The 26,193-nt window shown below is 48.0% G+C and overlaps 2 protein-coding genes across 4 annotated transcripts in view; one reads left to right on the top strand and one right to left on the bottom strand.

Moving 5' to 3' along the window:
• MPP3 (MAGUK p55 scaffold protein 3) overlaps positions 1-15,394 on the top strand; it is a 25,683-nt gene extending 10,289 nt beyond the window's left edge. Inside the window, exons 9-18 of the mRNA XM_008149291.3 lie at positions 1,917-2,113; positions 4,225-4,289; positions 5,711-5,731; positions 6,319-6,360; positions 7,481-7,645; positions 7,748-7,828; positions 10,480-10,573; positions 10,767-10,875; positions 12,514-12,636; positions 15,098-15,394. Of these exons, the coding sequence (XP_008147513.3) occupies positions 1,917-2,113; positions 4,225-4,289; positions 5,711-5,731; positions 6,319-6,360; positions 7,481-7,645; positions 7,748-7,828; positions 10,480-10,573; positions 10,767-10,875; positions 12,514-12,636; positions 15,098-15,274 (1,074 nt within the window). The 3' untranslated portion in view covers positions 15,275-15,394. The remainder of the gene's footprint in view (positions 1-1,916; positions 2,114-4,224; positions 4,290-5,710; positions 5,732-6,318; positions 6,361-7,480; positions 7,646-7,747; positions 7,829-10,479; positions 10,574-10,766; positions 10,876-12,513; positions 12,637-15,097) is intronic.
• CFAP97D1 (CFAP97 domain containing 1) lies at positions 13,155-26,174 on the bottom strand. Of its 3 annotated transcripts, XR_008554732.1 has the most exons (7): positions 26,020-26,174; positions 25,190-25,260; positions 24,785-24,903; positions 23,190-23,313; positions 22,593-22,649; positions 21,971-22,100; positions 13,155-13,344 (listed from the first exon to the last, which is right to left on the bottom strand). XR_008554732.1 is itself a non-coding variant. In XM_028157166.2 (6 exons), exons 1-5 carry the CDS (start codon positions 26,141-26,143, stop codon positions 22,593-22,595), a joined length of 495 nt encoding a protein of 164 aa, XP_028012967.1. In that variant the 5' UTR covers positions 26,144-26,174; the 3' UTR covers positions 13,155-13,344. The 3 variants fall into 3 exon arrangements, 2 of the variants coding, with proteins under 2 accessions (XP_028012967.1, XP_028012968.1); XM_028157166.2 differs by lacking the exon at positions 21,971-22,100; XM_028157167.2 differs by lacking the exons at positions 13,155-13,344; positions 23,190-23,313 and having other exon boundaries at positions 21,555-22,100.
• Between the last annotated feature and the right edge of the window lie 19 nt (positions 26,175-26,193).

The raw sequence follows: 26,193 nt of genomic DNA, 5'->3' as shown, positions 1-26,193 counted from the left end.
TGGATCTGAACTACCCTCGCAGCCAAGGCAGAAAGGAGAACATAATGAATTGCATGCTTTTCTTTTCTTTTTAAAAAATATATTTTTGATTTCAGAAAGAATGGGAGAGGGAAAGAGAGATAGAAACATCAATGATGAGAGAGAATCATTGATTGGCTGCCTCTTACACACCCCCTACTGGGGATCAAGCCCCCAACCCAGGCATGTGCCCTTGACCAGAATCGAACCCGGGACCCTTCAGTCCACAGGCCGACACTCTATCCACTGAGCCAAACCAGCTAGGGCAATTGCATGCTTTTCATCAGTGGAAGGCAGGGTGCATGCCAATGTTTCAAGAAAGCTGATTCCCAGCCCCCGCCCCCCAGTACTAAGTGCAAGAAAGAGAGTTATTCCAGCACCTGGCACAGAATAGATGTCAATAAATATCTTGATGAATGGGATTAACAATGGACATTGTGTTTGCTGTCAGGTGTTTTTTAAAACAAATGAAGAAATAAGGTTTTTGCACTCTCCCATTGCATCCCAGGGCATCCATAATATGGACTCTTACCTGATGGAAGGTGGTTCTTCCTGGGACGAGTTAATGTGGCCCCACATGCAGCTGCTGAAGGTTTTCACTGGATACAGGGAGAGAACTTGGTTTTCCAGTCCCTTAGCTCATCCTTCCTAAGTATTTCTTCTTGAGCCGGAAGCTTGATCTGGGCTGGCCATCGAGGATTATACTCTCTTCTGAGTGTTTGAGACCCTGGGGACATCTGTGGCTTGATGAGGGTATCTGTCCTTGCAATACCTGGCCAGAAAGTTCTTCCTGGAGTCTAGCTGAATCTTTTCTGGAGGGCATAAAAGAATACGGTTTGAATCTGCCTAAGGCAGCGATTCTCAACCAGTGTGCTGCCAGATATTTTTATTTATTTTCTTTTTTGCTGACAGAATTTTTTAAACATGCAATACCTGACTATTTAGTCAGGGGCACTGACCTCTTTTCCCTTAGATTGTCAAATAAAAAATATGACAACAGCCAACACAACAATAGCCATCCGGTGTGAATGAATCAAAATTATACCTATTTTGTTTTTCATATTGGCAAAAAAATATATTTTGTGTGTGTGTGTCACAGAATTTCAGTACTTAGTTTATGTGTGCCGTGAGATGGAAAAGGTTGAAAATCAGTGCCCTAAGGAAGCCCTCTGGTTTTTTTTTTTTTTTTGTCTATTTGCTGTTAAGTAATTGGGCCCAAATAGAAATAAATAAACCCATGCCACTGAATTATAGAAGAGAACCAGGAAGTGTGACAAAATGCTGTGTCTTCCCACCATCTTCTCTGGAGAGGGTGACTTCAGGGTAAAGGGGAGAGTTGGGGGTTAGCCAGACGTGTGACAGATGAGTCCGGGTTGAACTGTAAAAAATGTGGGCGTCAAGTACCCACTGAAAAATGATGGTGAGGAGTCAGTAACAGTAGTTTTATTGGCATTTGTGTTCTTACCAAAACATCCAGATTACTTATTTAACAGATGGCTGCTGCCTTCATTAGGGGCAGTTAGCATGTCAAAAATCACATTTGAATTACGGATTGTGCTTGCCTTTACTTTTTGTCCCCAGGCCTAATGGTTGCCTTGTGTATGCTAAGCGCAGCAGAGCAGGTAATTAAGGAAATGTTTAGGTTGGAGAAAGATATTCAGACAAGGGGCCCATCTGTTAGTTTTCTGGTTCTTGTGGGATTTCCTGACTCTAATATCCAAAATGGTTGAAGAACAATAAGAAAATATGTGCAGTATGTTTCTGATTAGCTGTCTATCCTCAAGGCTGCTTATGCTTCCTAATTGTGAACGATAGTTGTCATTTGACTTTCCATGTGGCGTGGACATGTCTGTGTCTCCACGATGAAGGGTCGCCTCACCGGAGCCCGTCCTCTGCAGGTGTTCATGCGGGCCCTCTTCCACTACAACCCGCGGGAGGACCGGGCCATCCCCTGCCAGGAGGCAGGCCTGCCCTTCCAGCGCAGGCAGGTCCTGGAGGTGGTGAGCCAGGATGACCCTACGTGGTGGCAGGCCAAGCGAGTGGGGGACACCAACCTTCGAGCTGGCCTTATCCCCTCCAAGCAGTTCCAGGAAAGGTGGGTCTGGGGGTGTTGCCAGCGGGTGGTTCTAGAGTGGCAGAGGAATGGGTGCCTGGCAGACCCACGAATCTCTGCCACCACAGCCAGAGAGACACACTGTGTTGTTCCCTGAGGTAAGTTCCAATTGTACTTGTGTTTGTTCTTCTTCTTCTTCTTTTTTTTTTTTTTTTTAAATGTTTTTATTGATTTAATAGAGGAAGGGAGAGGGAGAGAGAAATTGGAACATCAATGATGAGAGAGAGAATCATTGATAGGCTGCCTCCCACATGCTCCCTACTGGAGATGGAGCCTGAAATCCAGGCATGTGCCCTTGGCCGGAATCGAACCTGGGACCTTTCAGTCCACAGGCCCATGCTCTGTCCACTGAGCCAAACCAGCTAGGGCTGTTTGTTCTTGACCCATAACCAGTGGTGATGACTTTTTTTTTTTTTTTAATTTTTTTTTTAATTGATTTTCCACAGAGAGGAAGGGAGAGGGATAGAGAGTTAGAAACACCGATGAGAGAGAAACATCGATCAGCCGCCTCCTGCACATCCCCTACTGGGGATGTGCCTGCAACCAAGGTACATGCCCTCGACCGGAATTGAACCTGGGACCCTTCAGTCCGCAGGCCGACGCTCTATCCACTGAGCCAAACCGGTTTCGGCGGTGATGACTTTTTGAGATTTAAAGAAATATATGGACATCTCTGTTATTAATGTATGTTGCATAATACATACTTAGAGAAAGTTGACAAATAAAAATATAAAAATATGGAAGAAGAGGACAAGGAAAAGAAAATGACCCAAAGTCTCGCCACCATCTAAACTGCATAATTATTTCCTTCCCGTGATTTTTACATGAGTGTTTTGAGATCTTGCTTTTTTTTTTTTTAACTATACATTTTGACGCCAGTATTTTCCACATATTGCCTATTAGTTATTGTGTGATTTTAATGGCTACATACTAGTTCACCCGGAGCTACACCATTCATGCATGCACAGGCAGCATGAGCGGATTTATTGTGACTGGAGCTGGCCTGTGCCAGGCATCCTGTGGGCTGCTGTGAACCCCTGGTTTCTGCCGTGGAGGAGCTTACAGTTCAGCTGGAACGCTACCCCTTCCCCACCTTCCAGTCTTCTCCAGTGTTTCACAGCCACAAGGCCGCAATTGTTACCTGGCACGTAGACTGTCCCTCATATTTCACATTATTTCCCCAGGGTAGATTTCCAGAAGTGTAAATTCCGGGACAGAGGGGCAGGCAGTTAAGACGGCATCGGCCTCCCCTGGGGTTTGAAGTCCTACAGACCTCGTTCATCCGTTTCGGGGGTCCCCGGGCGGGGGCGGCAGCATCCCCTGAGAACCTGTGAGAAGTGCAGATTCCTGGGCCCTGCCCCAGACCTGCTGGATCGGGAAGTCCAGGGGTGGGCTCTGCGCTCTGTTCTCACAGAGGTTCCAGGCGATTCTGAGGTGCTGCAGCTTGAGAACCTGCTCTCTTTCCCCAGGGGAGCCTCAGACCCGTCAGCATCTTTGGCTTCACAGGTCTTGGGGGCTGGGGAGGTGGTGGGGGTAGGCTCTTTAGCTGCATTCAAATGTGGAAAACGAAACACCTCCGAGAGCCCCGGCATTTTCTCAGTCAGAGGTGAGACCTTGGCAGCGGCCTCTCCACTAACAGCCCTATTGGATGATGTGTCTGGCTGAGGTCTCCGCTGGGAGAAGGGCGTTAAATCAGGGTCACGGTCACCCTCCGCCTCTCCCGAGAGTCCTGCTATGTTCCAGCTTCCTCGGGAACGGGAAGGCCAGGGGAGAGGAGAGGGGTCCTCCCTTCCTTGGGAATCGGCCGGAGGACAGTAACAACCCACTGCTGACCCTGGGCCCCGGGCTGGACCCCTGGGTGGGACCGTTTGGGCTGGGCAAGCGTCTTCCGGAGCAGGAGACTCAGTTTCTTTCCCCTGTGAACCAGTGCGTGTCCCTCTTCCCTGGAACTCGGTGTTGATGCAGGAGGCCCTCAGACGGCCAGGCTGTGCCCACCTGTGGGATCCAGCACCAGTTTCTCCGCGTTTTCTGTAAGACCCCCCTGACTGGTTCCGTGGCCCAGCTCATGGGCCTGTCCATCTCCTTGTCCACAGGCGCCTAAGCTACCGGAGAGCCACGGGCACCCTGCCGAGCCCCCAGAGCCTCAAGAAGCCCCCCTGTGAGTAGATTGGCAGGGAGGTACTTAGGGGAGGGGCCGGGGTTAGGACTCTTTGTGCCAGGAAGAAGCCGGTGCTGGGCAGGAGGAAGCACCAAGGGCCTTCTCTGATCTCCCAGCCTCCAGAGGAAGGAGGGGGTGGGCAGAGGGGTGAGGAGAGGAAATGGGGGTTATGTTGGGGGGGGAGCTATTCCCTGGAGAGGAGCTCATGGATGACATTGGGGGCAAATTAACGCCTCTCCCAAAATTGTGTGCAAATGTGTGTGTGTGTGTGTGTGTGTGTGTGTGTGTGTGTTTGCGCGTGTGTGTCTGGCTGTTTGTCTGTGTCTGGGAGAAGGTCCCCAGCTTTCATTACATTCCCAGGGGGCACTCTGGTCCTGTCAATTTAGGGGCCTCGGATTTTGGGAGACAGCTCTGGAGATCCTGCGCTTCCGTGTTAGGGATCAAATTTGGCAAATAAAAACCAAGATGTTCGATTAAATTTGAATTTCATATAAACAACAAGTAATTTCTTTGCATAACTACATTTGTCCCAAATATTGCACGGGCTATACTTACACCAAATGCCGATTCCTTGGTTTTCTGAAATTCAAATTTAGCCCAGTGTTTTGTGTTTTTTCTGCCAACTCTACTCCGTGTAGCACTTTCCCTGTTAGAAAACACATCCACCTGCCTTCTTCCTTGTAATCGTCACAACCTGAGAAGCAGTGGGGTCAGGGCACCTCCTTTTCCAAGATGGGGAAACAGAGGCTCGTGAGGCCAAGGGGGTGGGACCAGGGCTGAGGCCGTGTCGTCAGAGGGCCTGTGATCAGGGCGCCCAGGTAGGGCCTGGAGAGGAAGCTTGCCCACTGCAGGCATCCTAGACCAGTGATGGCGAACCTATGACACGCATGTCAGCACTGACACGCGTAGCCATTTCTGATGACACGTGGCCGCATGCCGAGGATGAAACATTTGCTGCTCCTGAGGATGAAACATTTGCGAAAATAATGTTTTTTCCTCAAAGTGACACACTACCCGAGTTATGCTCAGTTTTTTGGCGAAGTTTGACACATCAAGCTCAAAAGGTTGCCCATCACTGGCCTAGACTAAGCTGCTCCCCTGGCGTGGTGGCTGCTGCCCACGCCCACTCTTCTACACGTGCCCTCAATCAAAGGGCTGCTGAATAAATTGGCCTTGAGGCTGCTTACGCCAGTGATGAGCTGGCTTTCTTTGAGCTGCTAATGAGACACACACAGGAAGACTAATTAGAGCAAGTCCTGGTTTAATAATGCACCCCAGCCCGGATCACAGGTTTGCCGGAGGAGAGAGAGGGGACAGATGGAGGGCTCCTCAGGCACGCGAGGCCGTGGCCGTCTCTCGGCCGCAGGGCCTCCTGTTCCCTCCGCTAACGCTGTTCCATCTGTCTTTTGTGCAAACCGCAGATGATCAGCCTTGTGACAAAGGTAGGCCTGGTATTTGTCCCCTGTGTGCATGGACTAGGCCCCTTTTCTGTGGAATGTCTGGGGCCGGAGGGGCTTGTCTCCCCGCTTCCCCCCCAGCCCCCCGACTCTGGGGTGGCTGTGCCCTCCTGCTCTTTGCCCGCCTCTCCCTACTCTGCCAGCTGGTCCAGCCTGCTCCTTGAGGCTGCAGAGCTGGTGGGGACAGGGCTCAGCCTCCCCAGGCCTCTGGCTGGGCTGATTGTAACCGGCTGGGTAGGAGGCACGAGACAGGAGGGGGGCAGGGCTAGTGAATCTTCCCTCCTTATTCACAGGGACCCTGACTCAGAGGGACTGGGATGGGGTCTGCTGGCCCAGAACCCTGCTAGGGCCTGGACAAGTTATTTGAGGAGTAAGCATGGAGAACTGAGCTAAACAGAAGAACTTGTTTTTTTTTGGCGGGGGGGGGGGGCCCAGGACATGGGATTTCTCCTGAGCGCCTCCTGAGACACGATCCCAGAGGCCTCTTCCTGGCCATCCAGGGGCGGGGCACCTCTGGGCTTGGGTCTGTGCCCAGAGTGGCTCACTGGACTCCCTCTCTGTCTGATTCGCAGAGACCTGTGACTGTGAGGGGTACCTCAAAGGGCATTATGTGGGTAAGTAGCAGAGAGATCCTGGGACAAATGCGTTCCCCCAACTTCCTCTTCCACGCCATGCACCGCCCACCACAGGGTCCTGGGGCAGAGAGAGACAGAGCAGAGTGATCCTAGCGCCCAGGTAGGGCCTGTGGGACCCACATTCCCCTCCGTCTCTGTCAGCAGAGGAGGGACTGGCCTGCCCAGGCCTTGTCCGCCACCTCAGCGTTCACCAGCGGCTGAGAGCAGAGCCCTGACACGGTCCCCTCCGTTAATACTGAGTGAATTATTCCTGTGATCTCAGCTGTAGTTTATTCAGTGGTTACACCACCACCGTACCGTAATGGAGCCTTTTACTAGTTTCCCAAGTGCCTTCGCTTCTTTCATTTTGGTCAATCTTTTCAGATACCTGAGAGACAGGCAAAGAGCTTTTCTAGCTTTTGATTGGGAAGTAACTTCAAACCTACTGACAAATTGTAAGAATTGTATGAACGACTTCCATAAACTCTGCACCCAGATTCACCAGTTGGTGTTTGCCCCGTTTGCTGCATCGTTTCCTTTTTCTGCATATATGCATTCTTCTCCCGAGTCATGGGAGAGTTTGCTACAGACATCTTGTCCCTTCACCCTTAAATACCTCAGCATGTGGTCCCGAAGGACAGTGACATTCTCTTATATAACCCAGGGCAGTGACCACACTCTGGGAACTTAACAGGCATGCAGTTCTATTATATGCATGTTTATATACGTGTGATACCATTTATATTAAAATGTTGCCAATTGTCCCAACAATACCCTTTAGAGCATCTTCCCCTGACCCAGGACCCAGTGCACACGTTGCATTTGTAGATTTATATTTCCATTTCACACATAAGGAAATTGAGGTTCAGAGAGGTGATGACCTGTTCAAGGTCAGTCACGTGCCAAGTAAAACAGGGACCCGGGACCCTACTTTTGGATGCCGGGTGGTCCCCCTTTCATCATATTACTGTGTGTCTTGATCAACCCCTTTCTGTATCAGGAGGAGGTTGGGAGAGGCCGGTGGGACTCAGACCCACCTCCAGGTTAGGCCAGGTGGAAAGAGTCTTTAGTGGGAGGTCCTGGGACAAATGTCATGGTGTCCCCTGCCCTTCCCCCAAAGCTGGTCTTCGAAGGAGCTTCCGGCTGGGCCGCAGGGAGAGACTGGGAAGCCCGCAGGAAGGAAAGATGTCTGCGGCGACGGAGCCTCTGGAGCTGCTGACCTATGAGGAGGTGACCAGGTACCAGCACCACCCCAGTAAGCGGCCCCGCCTGGTGGTGCTGATCGGTAGGTGACACTGCCTCTCCAGGGAGTGGGCTGGTTTCCTCCCTGGAGGGGTGGGCAGGGAGCTCAGCAGGGTCTCTGGTCAGCCTTCCCTTCACTTCCCAGGGTCTCTGGGAGCCCGACTGCACGAGCTGAAGCAGAAGGTGGTGGCGGAGAACCCACAGCACTTTGGTGTTGCTGTTCCACGTAAGAGGGCGTGTGTGCATGTGTGTGTGTGTGTGTGTGTGTGTGTGTGTAGCGGGGGGTGTGAGGGGGGTTAACGTGAATATTTCATGGGGCCTTGACTCCCTGTATCCATCCTCATCCTCATTTGGGGTCTGAGGGACTGCCAAGCACTGCCTGCTCTAAGCAGATCGTGGGACCCAAGCGCGATGGGAATGACCCACTCAGTGGTCCCCTAGGACCCTCTGAGGAGAGGCAGGAGGACAGTAGAACTGTGTGCATGTCAATCCCCAGAATTGGCTTGGTTCCTGCCTGGGATGGGAGGTAAGTCCAGAGCACATTGCAGGCAAAGTAGCAGCCTCAAGCTAACACCAGGGGCCTCCAGCCTCCTTTTCCAAATGGCTCTGACTGCGGCGGCCCCTGCTGTCTGCTTGGGTAAGAGCAGGGCAGGGAAGCCAGAGAGCCCAGTGAGCAGTATTGCCTGGGCACCCTTGTAGCTGGATCTGGCCCCTCACGGTGGCTCCGGAGTCTAGAGGCAGGCAGGGATGCTGAAATCCAATAGGCGGGCTGGATGTGATGAGGAAGAGGAGAATGAGGAGTGCTAGGAACTATACCAGGAGCTCTTCTGTGACTACTAGTAACTTGGTCAGCCTTCCTAGTGCCCCTGAGATGAGGGATTATCATCATCCCATTCTACAGAGGAAGGCACTGAGCCTCAGAGATGTTAAGTAACTTGCCCAGCATCACACCGTTGGTAAATGGTGGAGCCAAGATTCAAACCCAGCAGCCTGCTCCAGTCACATTCTTTTTTTCTTTAAAAAAAAAATATTTTATTGATTTTTTACAGAGAGGAAGGGAGAGGGATAGAGAGTCAGAAACAACGATGAGAGAGAAACATCGATCAGCCGCCTCCTGCACACCCCTCACTGGGGACGTGCCCGCAACCAAGGTACATGCCCTTGGCCGGAATCGAACCTGGGACCCTTCAGTCCGCAGGCCGATGCTCTATCCACTGAGCCAAACCGGTCAGGGGCTCCCGTCACATTCTTAGCCAGGCTGCATGACAGCCTGCCTCTTCCTGCCCTTTCCTTTCTGTGGGACTCTGTCCATCCCGTGGCCTCCGCAGGATACAGTGTTGGCACCTGGTGGCCACCAAGGGGGGGTGCTGTGGTGGTGGTGATGGGTCTTTTTCAGAATGTTCTGAGGAAGGGCAGCTACAAAGCCCATAGCCCAGTCTGTGGGTTGTCAGAATTGTCTTACAATTCTGGCAGGGATGGGGATGGGGATGGGAATGGGGATGGGGATGGGGATGGGGATGGGGATGGGGATGGGGATGGGGATGGGGATGGGGAGGCCATTCTGGCAATACATTGGTAATGGACCTGGTAGGTTTCAGGGAGCCACGGCCTTCCAGACTGAGAGGATGGACTGAAACAGGACATGTGGAGTTTGCTCACACATAGGTCCTTTGAAACCCTCAGCCCCACCCCTTGGGGGAAGGGTACCCGGATGGTCAGGCCCACCTGCTTCCAGGTACCACAGAGAGAGGTGACTTTCCCCCTGGCATTTAGGAGCTGGGGAGTTAGCAAAGGCTTCCTAGAGGCAGTGCCCTTTATGCCGGGTTTTGAAGAATAAATAGGAGTTTTCCAGGCAGAGAAGAAAGGAAGAATTCTCTCTGCAGAGGGAACAACATGTACAAAGGACGGAGGTGTGACCTGGCGGAGCAGTGTCAGGGGCTGGGGAAGTTGGTGTGGATGATATCGGGGAGATGAAGCTGAGTTGGAGGCTGGGCGGATCGGGAGGGTCTCATATACTCATCTAAGGTCTTTGGGATGCAATCAGTGGGTGAATAAAAATTTTAGAGCAAGGGAATGACATGGTCAGAAAAGTGACCCGCGCGGCTCTGCCACAGGCTGGCCAAAGGCCCCACATCTAGAAGATAGAGCATCTCCCTGGTGGGTCCCCTCCCCCCTTCCTTTTGGAATGCTCGGGAGAAGCTGTGTGTTGCTTCGTGTGTGCTCTTGTTCTGTGGCGGACCTGTTTTCCCCCTGGAGTGTGCGTCTCAATTCTGTTATGGAAAACTGTGTGTGCTATGAAATTGTGTGAGAAGCTCCATCTCATCCATAAAGGGTCTGTCTGCATGTCTCCTGTCTCTCAAAATGGGAAATAATTGAATCAAGAATTAAAAGCATACAGTAAGGTTACCTATGTGTGTGCCTCCTCTGCTCTCAAAAAGCAGTTAGGACGAGGGACTAATGAACGTGTAGGACGGGGGGGGGGTCTTCTCAGTGATTCCTTAAAAGCCGCAGCATCAAGGAGGCAGTTTGGCAGAGTGCTCAGGGCACCTACTTGGCATGAGACAGAGTGTTCGGACCTTGGCTCTGTTGCCTGCCGGCTCTGGGTCATTGACACGGTGCCTCACCTCTCTGCACCGTCTCGGTGTCCTTTCCTGCAAAACGGGAGGCCTCCTTTTGCCCACATCCAAGAGGTGTGCGAACCAGTGATGCGCCTGGAAAGGGCCCTGTGCCTGACACAGAGACACGGGATGGATGGAAGACGTTGGCTTATAGACAAAGCATCAGTGACCTCTGAATAAGGGCACAGGCTCCCTGCTGTTCTCACTCACTGTCATGTGACATCTCTTCGCCCAGCTTTCCTTGTTCTTTCTTTAAAAGATACCACCAGACCCCGGAAGAGCCACGAGAAGGAGGGGGTGGAGTATCACTTTGTCTCTAAGCAAGCCTTTGAGGCCGGCATACATCACAACAGGTACGTTTGCCTGATGGGCCAGCTGGCCCTCTGTGCCGGTGTGGTCTCTGCCTCTGTCCAGTGTTCCACCTGACCTCCAGGAGGGTTTGCAGGAAAGATGGGGGAGGTGGGAGAGAATCATGGTGGAAGTCCATTCTTGTGCTACTTTAGGCAAGCTCGGGAACTAAGGGACTTTCCCCCTTTGGTGTTTTAGGTTCCTGGAGCATGGGGAATATAAGGAAAACCTCTATGGGACCAGCCTGGATGCCATTCACGCGGTGATGGCCAAAAACAAAGTTTGCTTGGTGGATGTAGAGCCAGACGTGAGTTCCTGGGCCAGCTGGGCATGTTTTATTCATGAATTTATAAACTGGAGGATTGTACATTGTACAGCATATTTGACCTCAGTTTAAGGGAGTTTTAGTCTAGAGCACTGGATGTTAAAATTTCTTGGGGTCTCCCTTTGAGAAGCTAATGAAAGCTTTGAACCCCCAAATATGCACCTCTATACACAAAAACTGCATTAAAATTGTAGGGAGTCATGGACCCCCTTGGCAGCCAGAGACCCAGGATCGGAATCTCTGCATGGAGTAAGTCATGCAGTCGAGGGTGGCGCTGACTGGCCAGTTGCGATGGGACAGGAAGTTAGATGTCAGTGCCCAGCTGGAGGCTGGGACTCGGCTCTTCGCGCCTCCTCCTTGAACAGGACGAGTGAAGTCAGTGGCGTGGGAACCACTGAGGGAGGAGGTCAGGAGAACAGTTTGAAAGGGGAAAGGGGGAGACATGTCCCTGTGAAGCGCTTCAGAAACACTTTCAGTCTTGCACACCCTGCCTGCTGTGTACTCGACAGGGGCTTACCCATCTTTTTCACCTTGTCTTTGAGAAACACTTCTAAGCTTTGACCTCAACCTGGAGATTTTTTTTATTCCTCTATAGAAATAGCACTCTGGTTTTGATATAAGCGATAGGCTTTATTTTATAGAAGTTTTCTTGAAACAAGTTCCAAAAAGCACATTATATATAAGGGAAACCCTCCCTACCTTGGAGTTACTGGGAATTGGCAGTCAAAATGAAAAGTCTCAATTTCAGGATTTTATCTGGGAAGTGGTTTTTATTGTTTTGGCTGCAAATTGTACATGTATAGCAGTTTAATACCAGTGTTTCCAAATAGAGGCCCTTAAGGTACCATGCACGAATAGGACCTTAGCCTATTGAAAACCTTCTACAGTCTTCACAATTTTTTAAAATATATTTTATTGATTTTTTACAGAGAGGAAGAGAGAGGGATAGAGAGTTAGAAACATCTATGAGAGAGAAACATCGATCAGCTGCCTCTTGCACACCCCCTACTGGGGATGTGCCCGCAACCAAGGTACATGCCCCCGACCGGAATCGAACCCGGGACCCTTGAGTCCGCAGGCCGCTCTATCCACTGAGCCAAACCGGTTTCGGCTACAGTCTTCACAATGTGTTTCAAGTTCTTAGTCTCTTCATTTGCTTAGCAAACCTTTTTTTTTTTTTAAATATCAGTAGGAGGTTTGGGCGATAGCACGCATTCCGAATTAGTGTAGCCCACGTTGATGACTAAATAGATACACACTGAGTTCTCCTGGCTCACCCATCAGGGCTGGGCAGGTAGAGAAGGGCATAAGGAGGTTCATCAGAGCTTGCGGGGTCAGAGCCAGGAGAGATGACAACTCTGGGAGCAGAGGCTTTGGAACCTCCCTTCTCAGCAAGTCGGCCTCCAGACCTCCAGGCCTCCAGTTGAGTCCACAGCCAACGTGGAGAGAGAAAAGGAGCAGTGATCTGCCCAGTGGGAGTTCCTTGTCATGTGACCATATAATTGGAACCTTTACCCTTGAGGTCATGTGGGGACGCACACCATTATTGAGCATTTGAAAATTATGTTTCACAATAAAGTATTTTCAAAGTATGTAATACTCCTGAACTTGTCTTCTCAGGCACTGAGACAACTGAGGACCTCAGAGTTCAAGCCCTATATTGTATTCGTAAAGCCTGCAATTCAGGAAAAAAGGAGGATGCCACCCATGTCCCCAGCTTGTGAGGACATAGCAGCCCCACTTGTAAGTTTAAAATTGGTCATTTCTCTTTTTTTTTAATTTTTAAAAAATATTTTTTTATTGATTTCAGAGAGGAAGGGGGAGAGAGAGAGAGATAAAACATCAGTGATGAGAGAATAATTGATTGGTTGCCTCCTGCACACCCCCTACTGGGGATTGAGTCCACAACTCATGCAAACCCAGGACCCTTCGGTCCGCACCCTACACTCTTATCCACTGAGCCAAGCCAACAAAGGCTAAAATTGGTCATTTCTTTTCTAAAGGCCTACCAGGGCCTGTTACCATTATATAAGGGTGCTTGTCCCTCCTGCAAAAGGCCATCGTTCCATTTTGCCTATTGGTCAGAGTTCCTTGGTCAAGTGACCAGAAGGCCCAAGGTAGGGCAGCCGGAAATGCCTCCCTATTTAGATAGGGGTGGCTTTGTCTGGGTTCCTCACCCACCCTCCCGTCCCTCACTTAAGCACCCTTCCTGAGAATGGGTACCTGAATGTCACAAATCTGTTGAACTAAGCCAAACCCAAGTCGTTTTTAATCGACACTTTCATTGAAACCAAGTCCAGATCTAGTCAGCTAATCCAACATGGGGCAGCAGGCAGCGTGAGGGGAGTCTTTCCCGCCTGCTTGCTGTCAGGTCGGTGCGTCTTGCTGAAGCTGCAGGTGGTTGAACGGTCCACCTTTACAGGCCAGGACGAGGATGCAGGGGATTTGTGGCTGCAAAACAAATATCACACATTTCACTCCATTAGAGATTTGGGTTCTTTCAAGATGCTAATATTTCTTAGGAAGATCGAGGTACTCATGGCAAAAATGTTCCTTCTGTCATTTCTCAAATAGCTAGATGCTTCCAGGGTGAACAGCGAGGGGCCTGGAGGAGGGGAAACTCCAGCAGCGACAGACAGACAGGGCTGCAGGATGTGTGTGTAGAGGGAGGGAGAGGTGGGGTTGAAGATCCAGGGACGGCATTGGGTGACTGTGGCGCGCTTTTGAGTACCAGAGGGGCCCTGCAAGATCCAATATAGAAGCTTCTCCACATTTCATCTAGCTTTTCCCCCTCTGGGGGAAAGGAGGAGGAGGAATAATCTGAGCCTTCTCTTAGGTCTCAGCCATCTTAGCAGGTAAAAACGGTTTCCTAGCCCTTTAGAACACATCTTCTGAAACCAGGTGCTCTCCCCGAAGTAGGAATCAGGTTTTGATTGGTGACAGAGAGAAGAGGAGGAGGGACTTTTTTGGAAGGTGGGTCTCTTTGGGGGAGGACAGCTCACCCCGCTTTATGGCAGCATTCAAACGCATTGAGCCCCTAAAAGCAGAGGACAGAAGGCAACACAGGACTGGAAAGAGATAGGATGTGGGTGAATGCCAATGACAAATTTTGTTTTGCAGTTTGACTTAGAGTGGATCTGCCACGTTCTTCCCCACCCAAACTCAGTTAGTCAACTCTCTGCTTTAAATTCTATTTATTAGAGGATTTTTGAATGCTGAAGCAAACATTGTGTGAGTTTGGTAAGACAGGATCATTGGCTATCTATAACTTGGTGTTAGGTGCCAGGAAAATAATCTGATTAAAGAAGGCAGGTACCCTAAGGAAATGGGGTATTTGACCAGTGTTGTCCCAGCACTTTCTTAACTCTACTTTGTGTCTTGTGTTTGGCCCTGGTATAAGGAAATGAAAAGAAAAATTGGGTTCTACAGCATGAACTTAGGAGTCTTCAGAGGGCATTAGAGTTCCTTATTCGACTTCTTTCCCCTCCCATCCCCATTGATTTCAGAATTGCTTAAAAAATATATATATAAAAATAAAAATATATATATATATATATCGACTTCAGAGTGGGAGGGAGAGGGAGAGAGAGATGGAAACATCAGTGATGAGAGGGAATCGTTGATAGGCTGCCTCCTGCATGTCCCACACTGGGATCGAGCCCACAACCCCGGGCATATGCCCTGACCTGGAGTCAAACCGCAACCCCCTGGTTCATAGGTTGATGCTCAACCACTGAGCCACGCCGGCGGGGCCAGAAATGCTTTTGTATTGTTATTATTTATAGGTCGTTCCTGTAATTATTTAACCAAATTGCCATGCAACACAATAGTAGCACTTCTTTGGAAATACCTTTGGACAGGAAGTGTGATATTGACACAGATACAGAATCAGCATCCCCCCCCCCCCCCAAAGCACTTCATATCATGGCTTTCGGTTAACGGGTCCTGAGTAGATATTTTGTGAATGACTGACTGACTCAACAACGAATGATTTTTGTCTACTGCCCGTTCACTTTCTTGGAAGTTTGATAGGATATTTCCACTCCACTCTGCTCTTTGTGTACACAGCTGGTTATTCATGGACCATAGTCATCATTCAGCACGTCAAAACTAGAGCTTGGGACGTTGCCCAAGACACAAGGTGCCGGTTTCCGTGTGAGGCGGGAACCACCCTGTTGCTCCACAACCGCCCCTTTCCTTGCAGGATGAGGAGCAGCGAGAGATGTCCGCCTCGGCCGCCTCCATAGACCAGCACTACGGGCACCTGGTGGACGCGGTGCTGGTGAGGGAGGAGCTCCAGAGCGCGTGCAGCCAGCTCAGAGCTCTCTTGGAGAACCTGGGCAAGGACGCTCACTGGGTTCCCGTTAGTTGGGTCAGGTAACTGCATCCTGGGACATCCACCTTGGAGGGGGCCTGGAAGACCACCTCGTCCGGCCACGTTGCCATCAAGGAATCCCAAGTGTGGAGAGGGGCAGAATTTTCCACGAACTCCCTCCTCCAGAAGAGCGTATGTGGGAAGCTCCGTTTATTGGTGTTTATCTGTTGTTTCCCACTCTACCCCTCCGGAGCAGAAAACATGCGTCAGAAGGGGGCATATCACAAACGGACACATTTCCTTCATTAAAGTGTCACAGGCAAGTGGACCCTGATTCTTTGGACCAGGGTTAAGGAGCCACTGTGTTTTGGGGATGGGGGGGGGGGCGGACTTCTACAGTGCCGGTCTGCAGGGATGAAAGCTTTAGAAATAGGGTGGCACCTCAGGTATCCAGTTCTGTTGGAGGTTGAGTTGCTTTACCCGGGGGGATTTTTCCGTGCAACTGGAGTTCCCCCGTCTTCAAGCGTCACAGTGTTGATTTTCACCGTGTTGAAGGCAAGTGCTCGCCTGGCCCTGGGAAACTTGCTCGTCTGCCTTCCTAAATAGTGGGCGCGCATGAACTTCCATGGAGGACCGAGGCACCCTTTGCTGTCGGTGCGTTACTGTACGTGCTGACAGAGAGGTGTTTTCAGGGACTGTGGAGGAAGGTACGGCTGCTGTCCCCTTTCTAAATGCGCTGAGACTCCTGCAACGGAGTCCTTGCTTTGTCTGGTGGGTTCTGATCCACCACGTGTCCCTCTCATTACTGACGGCCGTGCTGGTTCTTGCCTGTCCCTACCTTCAGACGATAGGGGTTCCTGTCGTGCGAGATGACGGGAAACCAGATGATCCCTCTTGTCGAAACTGTGTCTGAGTCGGGATAGATCAGTCCTGACTGTGAAAATCAAATTATGTAGACTCTGAGTGAGGGGCTAATGGTCCGTCTCTGCGCAAAACTGTCATACAGGATTTGTGACATGTCTTAGCTGCTCGGAGAATTTTATTTCTTATGAATAGCCAACGTGTGTCTTTATTCTGTGCTGGGAGCTATGCTGAGGCCTTTAGGTACCTTACTTGGACAAATACTCCAAGCCTAGAACGTAAGATTCTAGCATCTCTGTTATACAATAAGAATAATAAGGCTTAGGAAGTTTAAATAACATGTTCAAGCTCACACAGCTTTAAATAAAGGGCAGAGCTGTAGTATTTGAGCCCACGTCTCCCTAATACCGGAGATGGCCATTAATCACTATGCTATACTTTCCTTCTTTTTGTGGTTCCATAATTGAGGCTACCTGTTAAATAACTGACTTATACGTGAGGAATGTCTTCATAGCTAGAATTTACAGTAACGTGCACTGTGGCTGTAGCTTCTAATACTATCAAGAGGCTCTTACACTTGTACATTTTCAAGCTCTTTTCCTCATGAGAAGAAAAGGCGGCCAGGTTAAGGGCGAAGCGCCATGGAGAAGGTTTAGAAATTTCCATTTTGCCTCGTTACACAAGGACACATTTGCAACTTTCTATCTAGCTCACTAACCTGGTAGATTCACCTAACAGGATCACATTATTTATTTTTTTAAAAAATATTTTTATTGATTTCAGAGAGGGAAGGAGAGGGAGCGAGAGATAGAAACATCAATGATGAGAGAATCATTGATCGACTGCCTCTTGCACGCCCCACACTGGGGATCGAGCCTGCATGTGCCCTGACCGGGAATTGAACCATGACCTCCTGATTACTAGGTCGACATTCAACCACTGAACCACGCCAGCCGGGCAGGATCCCATTCTTTAGACCTTTCTAGCAAAGGGATGAGGACCGCTTTGCACTTACCGAATATTGGATGGTTATCAAGTGAGGTTAGTCTGGAGCTGTCTCACATAGAACCAGGACAGGAGCAGCAGCTGCCCCACTAGGAGAATGGCACGTGCAAAGTTGTGTGTATTTCACAGGAGAGCCGTGATCTAAAGTCAGCTCTCGGGCAGAAACCGGGTCAAAATTACTCTGGAAAAATCCCCCAGGGAGGCTTCTTGGTGGAGATCCTCACCATCTCTTAGCAAGTGCCACCTGGAGGCTTTCCCTCCAGAGGAGGAACACGGTGAGCAGCAGGTGACTTTTTTTATTTTATTTCATACTATTGCACAGACATTTTCTTCTTAATATTTTTATATTATTATCAGAGGAAATGGTAATAATTCTCTTTATGTACATTATGAAGCAAAGCATTGAAACACGATGCCTGCTTTATTTCCCTATCAAAGTAGCTTCCCTCCACCCCTAAGACAAGCTATGCCTACAGCTGTCTGCTGTCTGTGGGAATAGAAAGAATAGGGCCCTGGAGGCAGAGGTCCATTTATAAAGTGTTTCTCCCGTTTGTGAAAAGCAAAAGAGTGTTGTTGGAAAAAAAAAAAATGCATCTGTTTACAAATATATATTGGTGGAATGTGTATGAATGCAATTCCAACTCCCATTCGAGCTATTAATTTATACATTCTGAGCTCCTGGGCAAACACTTCACCAAAGTCCATCAGTCTGGGCCTCCACACCAATAAATCTCTTTATTACATACTCCTTGAGATGTACCCTTTCCCCCCCACCTTGGGCTTTCAAACTCAGATAAATTCTCTGCCTGTGTCTACAGCCAGAGAACTTGTGAGCTCTAGAGGATTATTCTAGGTCAGGGATGTTAAATGGGTGGGGCATATGTGCTGCAATCGCCCATTCTTGCACTCATGGCAGACATTACTAATTGATCACAGCACTCTCCTGCTGAATCTAGGCACTGCTTTCCTCTCTTTCAGGACACAATATCCAGTATCAATTGAGCAGAATTAGCCAATGAGTCAACCCTGTTTGCCATCCATGATCTAGTGATTTGTAACCTCCTCTGCCACCCACTCCACTTCCTGCAGGAGGTGGGTTTAGAAAGGTACAACCATTTGTCCGTCACAGGCAGGGCTCAGCTATGTTAAACATTAGTTGATCATGTTTGTATGTACCATTGTAGTTTCAAATAATTACACATGTTTTAAGACATGTGGCCCATCAAAATTTTACACCCACTTATCACATCATTTATGCCTCCAAACACAGGATCATGAATCCAAAAAATGATAGCACTTGTCAATTTATTAACTAAAACCCAGCGTATGTACAAAGCCCATTCTTGAACCATACAGTTTGGAACCGATGGGCATTTTCTATCTGGTAGAGTTAATACGGATCCATTTCTTACTCTACTTTGTCCTGCCCTTTGAGCCTCATTCTAATTTGGGGAAATTTCCTATCTTATGAATTCTGGTGAGAAGCAGAACCTGTGTCCAGATGTGGGAAAGGTCAGTTACTCATTTTCTCAGGCTCCCTTGCAGCTAAGGAATGGACATATGATCTGAGTTACACCAATCAGATACACCTTTACTGACTTAGAATTGGGAGCTAGTGACACAAAATGGCAGAGACAATGGAGAAACACAGCAGTTGCAGGTCAGCAAGATCTGGTTTAGTGGAGCAGGGCTGTAGCACCCACAGACCAGTTCTACAGCAACATGTTGGGCGTTGTTCCTTGATGTGCAGCTTGAAGCTTGGCTGCAGTTTTTTATGTTAATTCATCTTCTTTTAATAAATTATTTCACTACCTAAATCAGACAAAGTCAGTTTCTGTTGCTTGAAACTAAGAATTTTAATTGATGGAGGCTTTAAGAGACAGAAGGGACAGGGCCACAGTGGGGGGGCATATTAACATACTTTGCATGCCATGTTTAAAAGTATGGCTCATTCTGGAAGGAATGGCAAGTGACAGAAGGTGTCACATTAGAAAGTGCTAGGGACATATTTTTGCATCACTGATGCAGTTGTAAATCACAAGCTCCTGAATGTGAGCAGTAACCCACACAGAGACGGAGAAGTAGGACTGGTAGCTTGAAAATATGTAGGGAGGGGAAGGGATGAAAGAGGGAGTGACGTGAAGGATGACCACCAGGCTTCTCACCTGGATGTCTAGAGGAATGGTGGTGGGTCCTCCAACGGACGTGAACTGGAACCAGCTCCATAAGGAATTTATATTTGGGTGTATGTTTTCTTTAAACTTCATGTTGAGATAACTGTAGACTTACATGTATGTGATAAGCAATACAGATAGATCCCGGGTACCCCTTACCCAGTTTCCCACATGCAAAAACTATAACACAAACAGGATATTGACAGTGATACGGTCAAGATACAGACTACTTTCACCCTTGATAAATTGGACGTCATCAAAATTAAAATACTTGGCTCTGTGAGAGACAATGTGAAGAAGACAAAAAGACAAATTACAGATGGGGGAGAAGATATTTTGCGAATCACATATCCAAATAAGGGCTTGCAGCTAGAATATAGAAAGAACTTTCAAAATTCACTATTTCAAAAAAGAACAATCCAATTAGAAAATTGGCAAAAGATATGCACAGACATTTCACCAAAGAGGCTAGACAGATGGCAAATAAGCACATGAAAGATGTTTAACTTCATTAATTAGAGTTATGCAAGTTAAAACCACATGAGATGTCACTACAGACATTAGAATGACTAAAATAAAAATGGTGATAATATCAAATGCTGGTGAGGATGTGGAAAAACTGGATCACTCATCCATTGCTGGTGGAAATATAAAATGGTATGCTACTCTGGAAATTGTTTTGTAGTTCTTTTTTATTTACTTATTTTGTTATTTTTTAACCCTCACCTGAGGATATTTTTTCCATTGCTTTTTTTCAGAGAGAGTGGAAGGGAGGGGAGAGAGAGAGAGAGAAACTTTGATGTGAGACACATCAACTGGTTGCCTCCTGCACGCCTGTGCCCTGACCAGGTGGTGGGGTGTGAACCTACAACCCAGGTACATGTCCTTGACTGGGAATCGCACCTGCAACTCTTCAGTGCACAGGACAACATTCTAACCACTTAGCAACACCGGCCAGAGCTGTAGTTTCTTTTTTTCTTTTTTTAAAAATATATTTTATTGATTTTTTTACAGAGAGGAAGAGAGAGGGATAGAGAGTTAGAAACATCGATGATAGAGAAACATCGATCAGCTGCCTCTTGCACAACCCCTACTGGGGATGTGCCCGCAACCAAGGTACATGCCCTTGACCGGAATCGAACCTGGGACCTTTCAGTCCGCAGGCCGACGCTCTATCCACTGAGCCAAACCGGTTTCGGCTGTAGTTCCTTTTTAAATGGATTTTACATGCAACCCAGCAATTGCACTCTTGGATATTTATCCCAGAGATATCAAACTTATTTTCATGCAGAAACATTGTGTACAAATGTTCATAGTAATTTTATTCATAATAGTAAAAAAACTAAATACTACCCAATGTCTTTCAGTGGGTAAATGGTTAAGGTACATCCATATCATGGAATATTAGTCAATAAAAAGGAATGAACTAATGGTATACACAACTTGGATGAACCTCAAGGAAATTACACTGAGTGACCAGATTATTATGATCTCTGAACGCATAAGCTGGCTACTTAGTGTATATCCTATATAATAAAAGGCTAATATGCAAATTGTCCCCTCGACCAGGAGTTTGACCAGCAGGCAGGCCGGCCAACCGCCCATGTCCCCTTCCCCTGGCCAGGCTGGCCGGACCCCACCCACGCACAAATTCATGCACCGGGCCTCTAATACACACACACACACACACACACACACACACACACTGAGTGGCCAGATTATTATGCATTCAGAGATCATAATAATCTGGCCACTCAGTGTATATTGAGTGGAAAAAGCCAATCTCAAAAGAATGGATACACACTGCATGATCCCACTGATGTAACAGTCATGAAATAACATAATGATAGAGATGGAAAACAGATTAGTGATTGCCAGGAGTTAAGAATGGGAGGAAGAGGGTGGCTCTTTTGATAATGGTACAGTTAACTATCTTGAGTGATTGTAGTTACACAAAGGCACACACATGATAAAATTGCATAGAGTTATACACACATAAAATGAGTGCATGTATAACTGGTGAAATGTGTATATGCTGTATGGATTGTACCAATGCCAATTTCCTGGTTTGGTGTTGTACTATAGTTAACACAAGATGCTAACATTGGAGGAAGTTGAGTGAAGGGTGCAGGAGGAGTCCCCCCAACCCTCTCCACTCCTACCCTGTAATTTATCTGCAACTTCCTGTGAATCTAATTATTTTAAAATAAAAAAGTTTATTTGTGGTAAGAATATTGAAGATGTACTGTCTTTCAAAATAAGCCAGGCTCAGAACCAACATGACCAGTCATTGAAGCCACTCGATGTTGTCTTGCCATATGGTTTAATATATTTTTGATATTTTCACTGTTGCTGCTTCTTATAAATGAACACGGTACATGGAAAGTCAACGAAGCATTCTTTCCCAATTCTGCATATCCACAGAGGAACTAATGGCATACGTTCTCTGTGTTGTCTGAACCCTAATTTCCTCGTGTGCTTCTGTTTTCCGTTTTGATAGAGCTGAACTTGTGGCTGGATCATCTCACCCCACCTTTTCTTCCCCCAGAATGGTGATGATGGTTTATGTCTTAAAAAGTTCTCTCTCCTTCTCTCTCATTAAAACTTCTTTTCGTAGCCCCAAATAAAAATGCTTGTTGCCTCTTTTCTTCTGCCTGCCCCATTCTGTCTCCATTTTGGGATGGGGGACTTAAAGCCATTGGGTACCTTAAATGTAACTTACTCATTTTGTGTTTCAAGCTTTATTGTAGCATCCCTAAGATTGAGCATTCAGCCATGTAGGCGTGTCTGGAGACTCTAAGCGGCTAAGAAATCCTAGGGCCTTCTCTTGTCTCTGTTCTGTGGTGAGTAACCTTGTATTCAGGGAGAAGCGAGGGAGAGAAGTAGAGACGCATCAGTTATACAGAATTATTCTCTGGAAAGCCCGAGTGTCCATTTATCTCTCTCCCTGAGGGAGGGGGTGCGGGGGGCAAACTTAGTCGTTACTAACAATGTTCAATCATACAAAATGCCAACACAACAATACTTTTGAATAGTGACAGAGACCTGTTATGTAACTTTGGCACAACATTAAAGCCACGAGACCTCCTGTTTATATCTTCCTGGAACAAATCACTTCCCCTTAGATATGTAAAGCCTCAAAGCTGATGACAAAAGACAGTCATTTCCTACTTAAAGGAAGAGAAAGCAGAGACGGCTCTAAGGGCTCCGAATGGGTAACCAATAGATACTATAGAAGAGTAAATTCACCCTTTAACTGGGCCCCTCACTCTGCAGTTTTCAAGGCTTTGGTATCAAATGTGATCACCATGTTCAATAGTAAAGAGCAGCCGGGTAAGACATACCTATTCATCTTGGGAGAGAAGATACTTTGTTGTATTTCTGATATAACGTCTTGAATTCTTGAAGGAAAAAAAAAAAATCAGAACGGTTTGTGTCAAAGCCCGGGCGCTGGTGCGAAAGTTGAAGTTCTAAATTCTAAGGCTGGCTAGAAAAAGCTTACAGATTAAAGTCAGGGAGTGGGGGTTTGAAAAATACTGCCAATACCAACAACCCGCCCCCCCCCCCCCCCCCCCCCGACTCCTTGAAGGGTTACTCCTAAATGAAGCATGTTAACCACGTGTTGGATTGTATACTCTCCATCCTCTTTGCTTGGGCATTCAGCCTTTCTGAATGAATGGAGGGATGAAGGAAGATGCTACCAGATATCTTTCTGAAACATGCGTGCTGGCTTTGCTACCAAGGAGCTCTCCTTGGCTCCCAGATGGTTTGCTTTGGGTGGCTTTTCTTTGACCGATTATTTCCTTTTACCAACCATTTCTCATGATCTTGCCCTCAGTGGTTTATGGGCCCTCCTGAGACTGACTCTGCTCTGAGACTGGCTCTGCTCTGAGCACAGACAGACTCTGCACCCGCAGGAACATCCCAGAGTCCCCACGTGCCTGCCAGTCCATCTCCGACAACCTGCGGTCATAGTTTGGTTTGCGATCATCGAGCCTCTTCAGAATGCCTTGGTTTTCCATGGTGATTCTCACTAGGTCCCGGTTCCTTGTTTCTCTGTTTAAGCTGAAAACAACAACAACAACAACAACAAAACACAACAAAACAAAACACAAAAAAACACAGAACCTTGGTGAAAAATAAAATTCTCCTCCTGGATGGAATGGGGGCAGTGAAGTCACTGCCGGAAACCCACCATTGTCTCACTAATAGATATAAAAGGTTGGTCAACCTTGAAGCTCTGAAAGGTCAGAGCCAGCCACTCCCTATCTAATTGAGACAATGGTAACTGAGGCAACTTCCCCATCTTGTAATCATGTAAATCCTTACTGATATGATAATCCACTTATGACCTGCCTAAGGGCTATGGGTGTATCCCAAACCTGCTTAAGGGTATTGGGTATATCCCGTAGTCTCAAAAAAAAAAAAAAAGGAAAGCAAGGTCAGAGCCTAGTAGTAGTCCTCCCACTAGAGGTGGGCTCCCGCCTGGCCCCCCATATTGCCAAATTAATATTTTTCTAGTCTCTTTTTAATTTGTGTGCAGCCTTCTCCAGAACCTGAGCTCTGAACCGGAACCCTGAACCCCGAGGAACGTGAAAGGGGCTCCCACAGTCACGATGTCATAACTGCCTGAGCTCGGGGAGCAGCTGTCCCCGCTGAGCCCTGAGGCCCCTCGTGCCTCCGGAACCAGACTGCACCCTGGGAAATGGCATAGCCCGGGCCGGCTTAGATCAGTGGTCCTCAGCCCGCTGCTCCCTAGAAGATTCCAGTCGATTGGTCTCCGGTACAGCTTGTAAAAAGTGGCGTTTTGTAAACGCCCTTAGGGAATCGTGTGAAACACGGATTGAGAATGTCTGATTTCTGTGATGAGGGAAGGTCTTGCCTACAGACAAATCTCAAATGGCCGGTGACAAGTTTTGTTTCATCTCACTTCCCTCAGCTTTCAAGTCAATTTCAGATATACAAGGACCCAGGAAAAGCGCGGGCACGCGCACACACACACACATTCTCTCTCTCTCTCTCTCTCTCTCTCTCTCTCTCTCTCTCTCTCTCTCTCTCTTCTCTCTCTCTCCTTCTCTCTCTCTCCTTTCTCTTACATGCACTTTTGTAGCCCTGACCACATTGCATTATTATTTACATGACTGTATCCCCTATCAGACCCGAGGTCTTTGAGATTAGGAAATATATATCTTTTCTGATCCCTGTGTCCCAGTGCTGAGCACACAGTAGCTCGGGGAATATTTGTGGCACTGATTCTTAAGAAGGCTGTGTCATCGTCCCAGCGACGGTCACCACTTCGCAGAAGCATGTAGCGCTTTCCTGCGACAAACTCTGAACGAGACTCTGAAATCAGTCTCCGAGCTGATACAAACGCTCTTTACTGCCGGGAAAGCTCCCCATGTTTGGTAGTTCTCGTTCTCCTGGACATCATCTCCTTGGTTATTCCTCAAGATAACTTCCCCTCAGCATTCCTCCCGCTCGCTCGGGAGGAACTTGCTCTAAAACTGGACGACGGCAGGAAGAGAAGAAACACTACCTCTTGGAGAAGTACTCGTTCCAGCAATCCACCTTGGCAGGGCCGCGATGGGCGTTTGCGATTTTCTGACACAGTTGCTTGTTTTCATACTCGATTTTATTGATTCTCTTTTGTTCACCCTGGTGAGAAAGCCCAGCCCTCCATGATGCTATCATCGCTACATGCTGCTGCAGCACACGTGGTTTGGCAGTGCGCTCCTCTGGGATTGTGGGAAAGGGCACACCGAGGACCACAGTGGAGACTGGGAGCAGAGCTGGAGAGACTAGGGGCGATGTGTACGGGGAGGAGGAGCATTCACGAATCTTTTGGTTGGGTGGGTTACTTAGAAGCTCCTGGGAAACGGGACCTCTTTAGGACAGAGACAAAACTCAGTAAGGAACATGTGCAGGTGGCTGGAACACATACCTGTAGTTTGCCCAGTTTTAAAATGTGGTTTGTGTGTACCACCGGAGGTTTGGTATCAACAGCAGGTTTCACTGGAGGATAAAAGAGAGCAATTTTATAGCATAGGGACCTCGCAGCAGCCTCAGAAAACCTCACATTCTAGACCATGACCCGGATTCACAAACGTTACCATTTTGAATTCTGACCTTCATCCAGTTCAGGAATTTTAGGTTAATCTCCCAAACTGACCTCTTTGAAGAGATCTGAGCAGGTCGGGATGGTAAGGGCTGGAATAAGTAGACTTTACAGAGATACCTGTCCTTTGAATTCCATGGAAGAGCTTCTCGCCCACGCTTCCCCAATAGGACCAGCTTGCCTATCGAGGGCTGAAGCCCTATCCTCTTTCTCTCTTACTTTGGCTTTAAAGTATTTAAATGAGCCTGGCCAGTGTGGCTCAGTGGATTGGGTGTCGTCCCATGCACCAAGAGGCCACCCGTTTGATTCCTGGTTAGAGCTCATGCCCAGCTTGCGAGCTCAATCCCCAGTGGGGGGTGTGCAGGAGGCAGCCAATCGATGATGTTTCTCTCTCTCCCTCTCCCTTCCTCTCTCTCTAAAAAAATCAATAAAAATATATTTTAAAAAAAGAATTTAAATGAGCATTTCTATCCAATGAACCCTGGTGGGAGAGAGATACATTTTGTCACTGATGCTAATGTCCTTTTGACCCAACTCAGCAGATAAAGCCACATCATCTCAAAGCCATGTGCTGGTCTGGTTTGCTTGTCAGTACCTCTAAGGCGGACCCTTCCTGAACCCCTAACGGCAGTGTCCAACCCAAACTGCCCACATACCTATTTGTATCCTATTCTTGTGAGATATGTAATGGCCAAAGTCCAGTTTCTTCCTGAAGCCTGTGCTCTGCCTGTGATTAGAGACGATTACAGGGTAGGCTAGATACTCCAGGGAATTATTCATCTTCTCTTCCTAGTCTCACTTCAGAAATGAGGCAGCGAGGCTTCTCTGTG

Source organism: Eptesicus fuscus, chromosome 20 (assembly GCF_027574615.1).
Source record: "Eptesicus fuscus isolate TK198812 chromosome 20, DD_ASM_mEF_20220401, whole genome shotgun sequence".
NCBI lineage: Eukaryota > Metazoa > Chordata > Mammalia > Chiroptera > Vespertilionidae > Eptesicus > Eptesicus fuscus.
The sequence above is the reverse complement of the archived record's forward strand: the minus strand, read 5'-3'. Positions and strand labels throughout refer to the sequence as shown.

Coding starts and splice junctions, on each gene's coding strand:
- CFAP97D1 (XM_028157166.2), bottom strand. CDS start 26,143: ATGAATAATTCCCTGGAGTATCTAGCCTACCCTGTAATCGTCTCTAAT. Junction 25,261..26,019: donor CAAGAATAGGATACAAATAG/GTATGTGGGCAG, acceptor TTTATCCTCCAG/TGAAACCTGCTGTTGATACC. Junction 22,650..23,189: donor TGTCGGAGATGGACTGGCAG/GCACGTGGGGAC, acceptor TTTTCCTTCAAG/AATTCAAGACGTTATATCAG.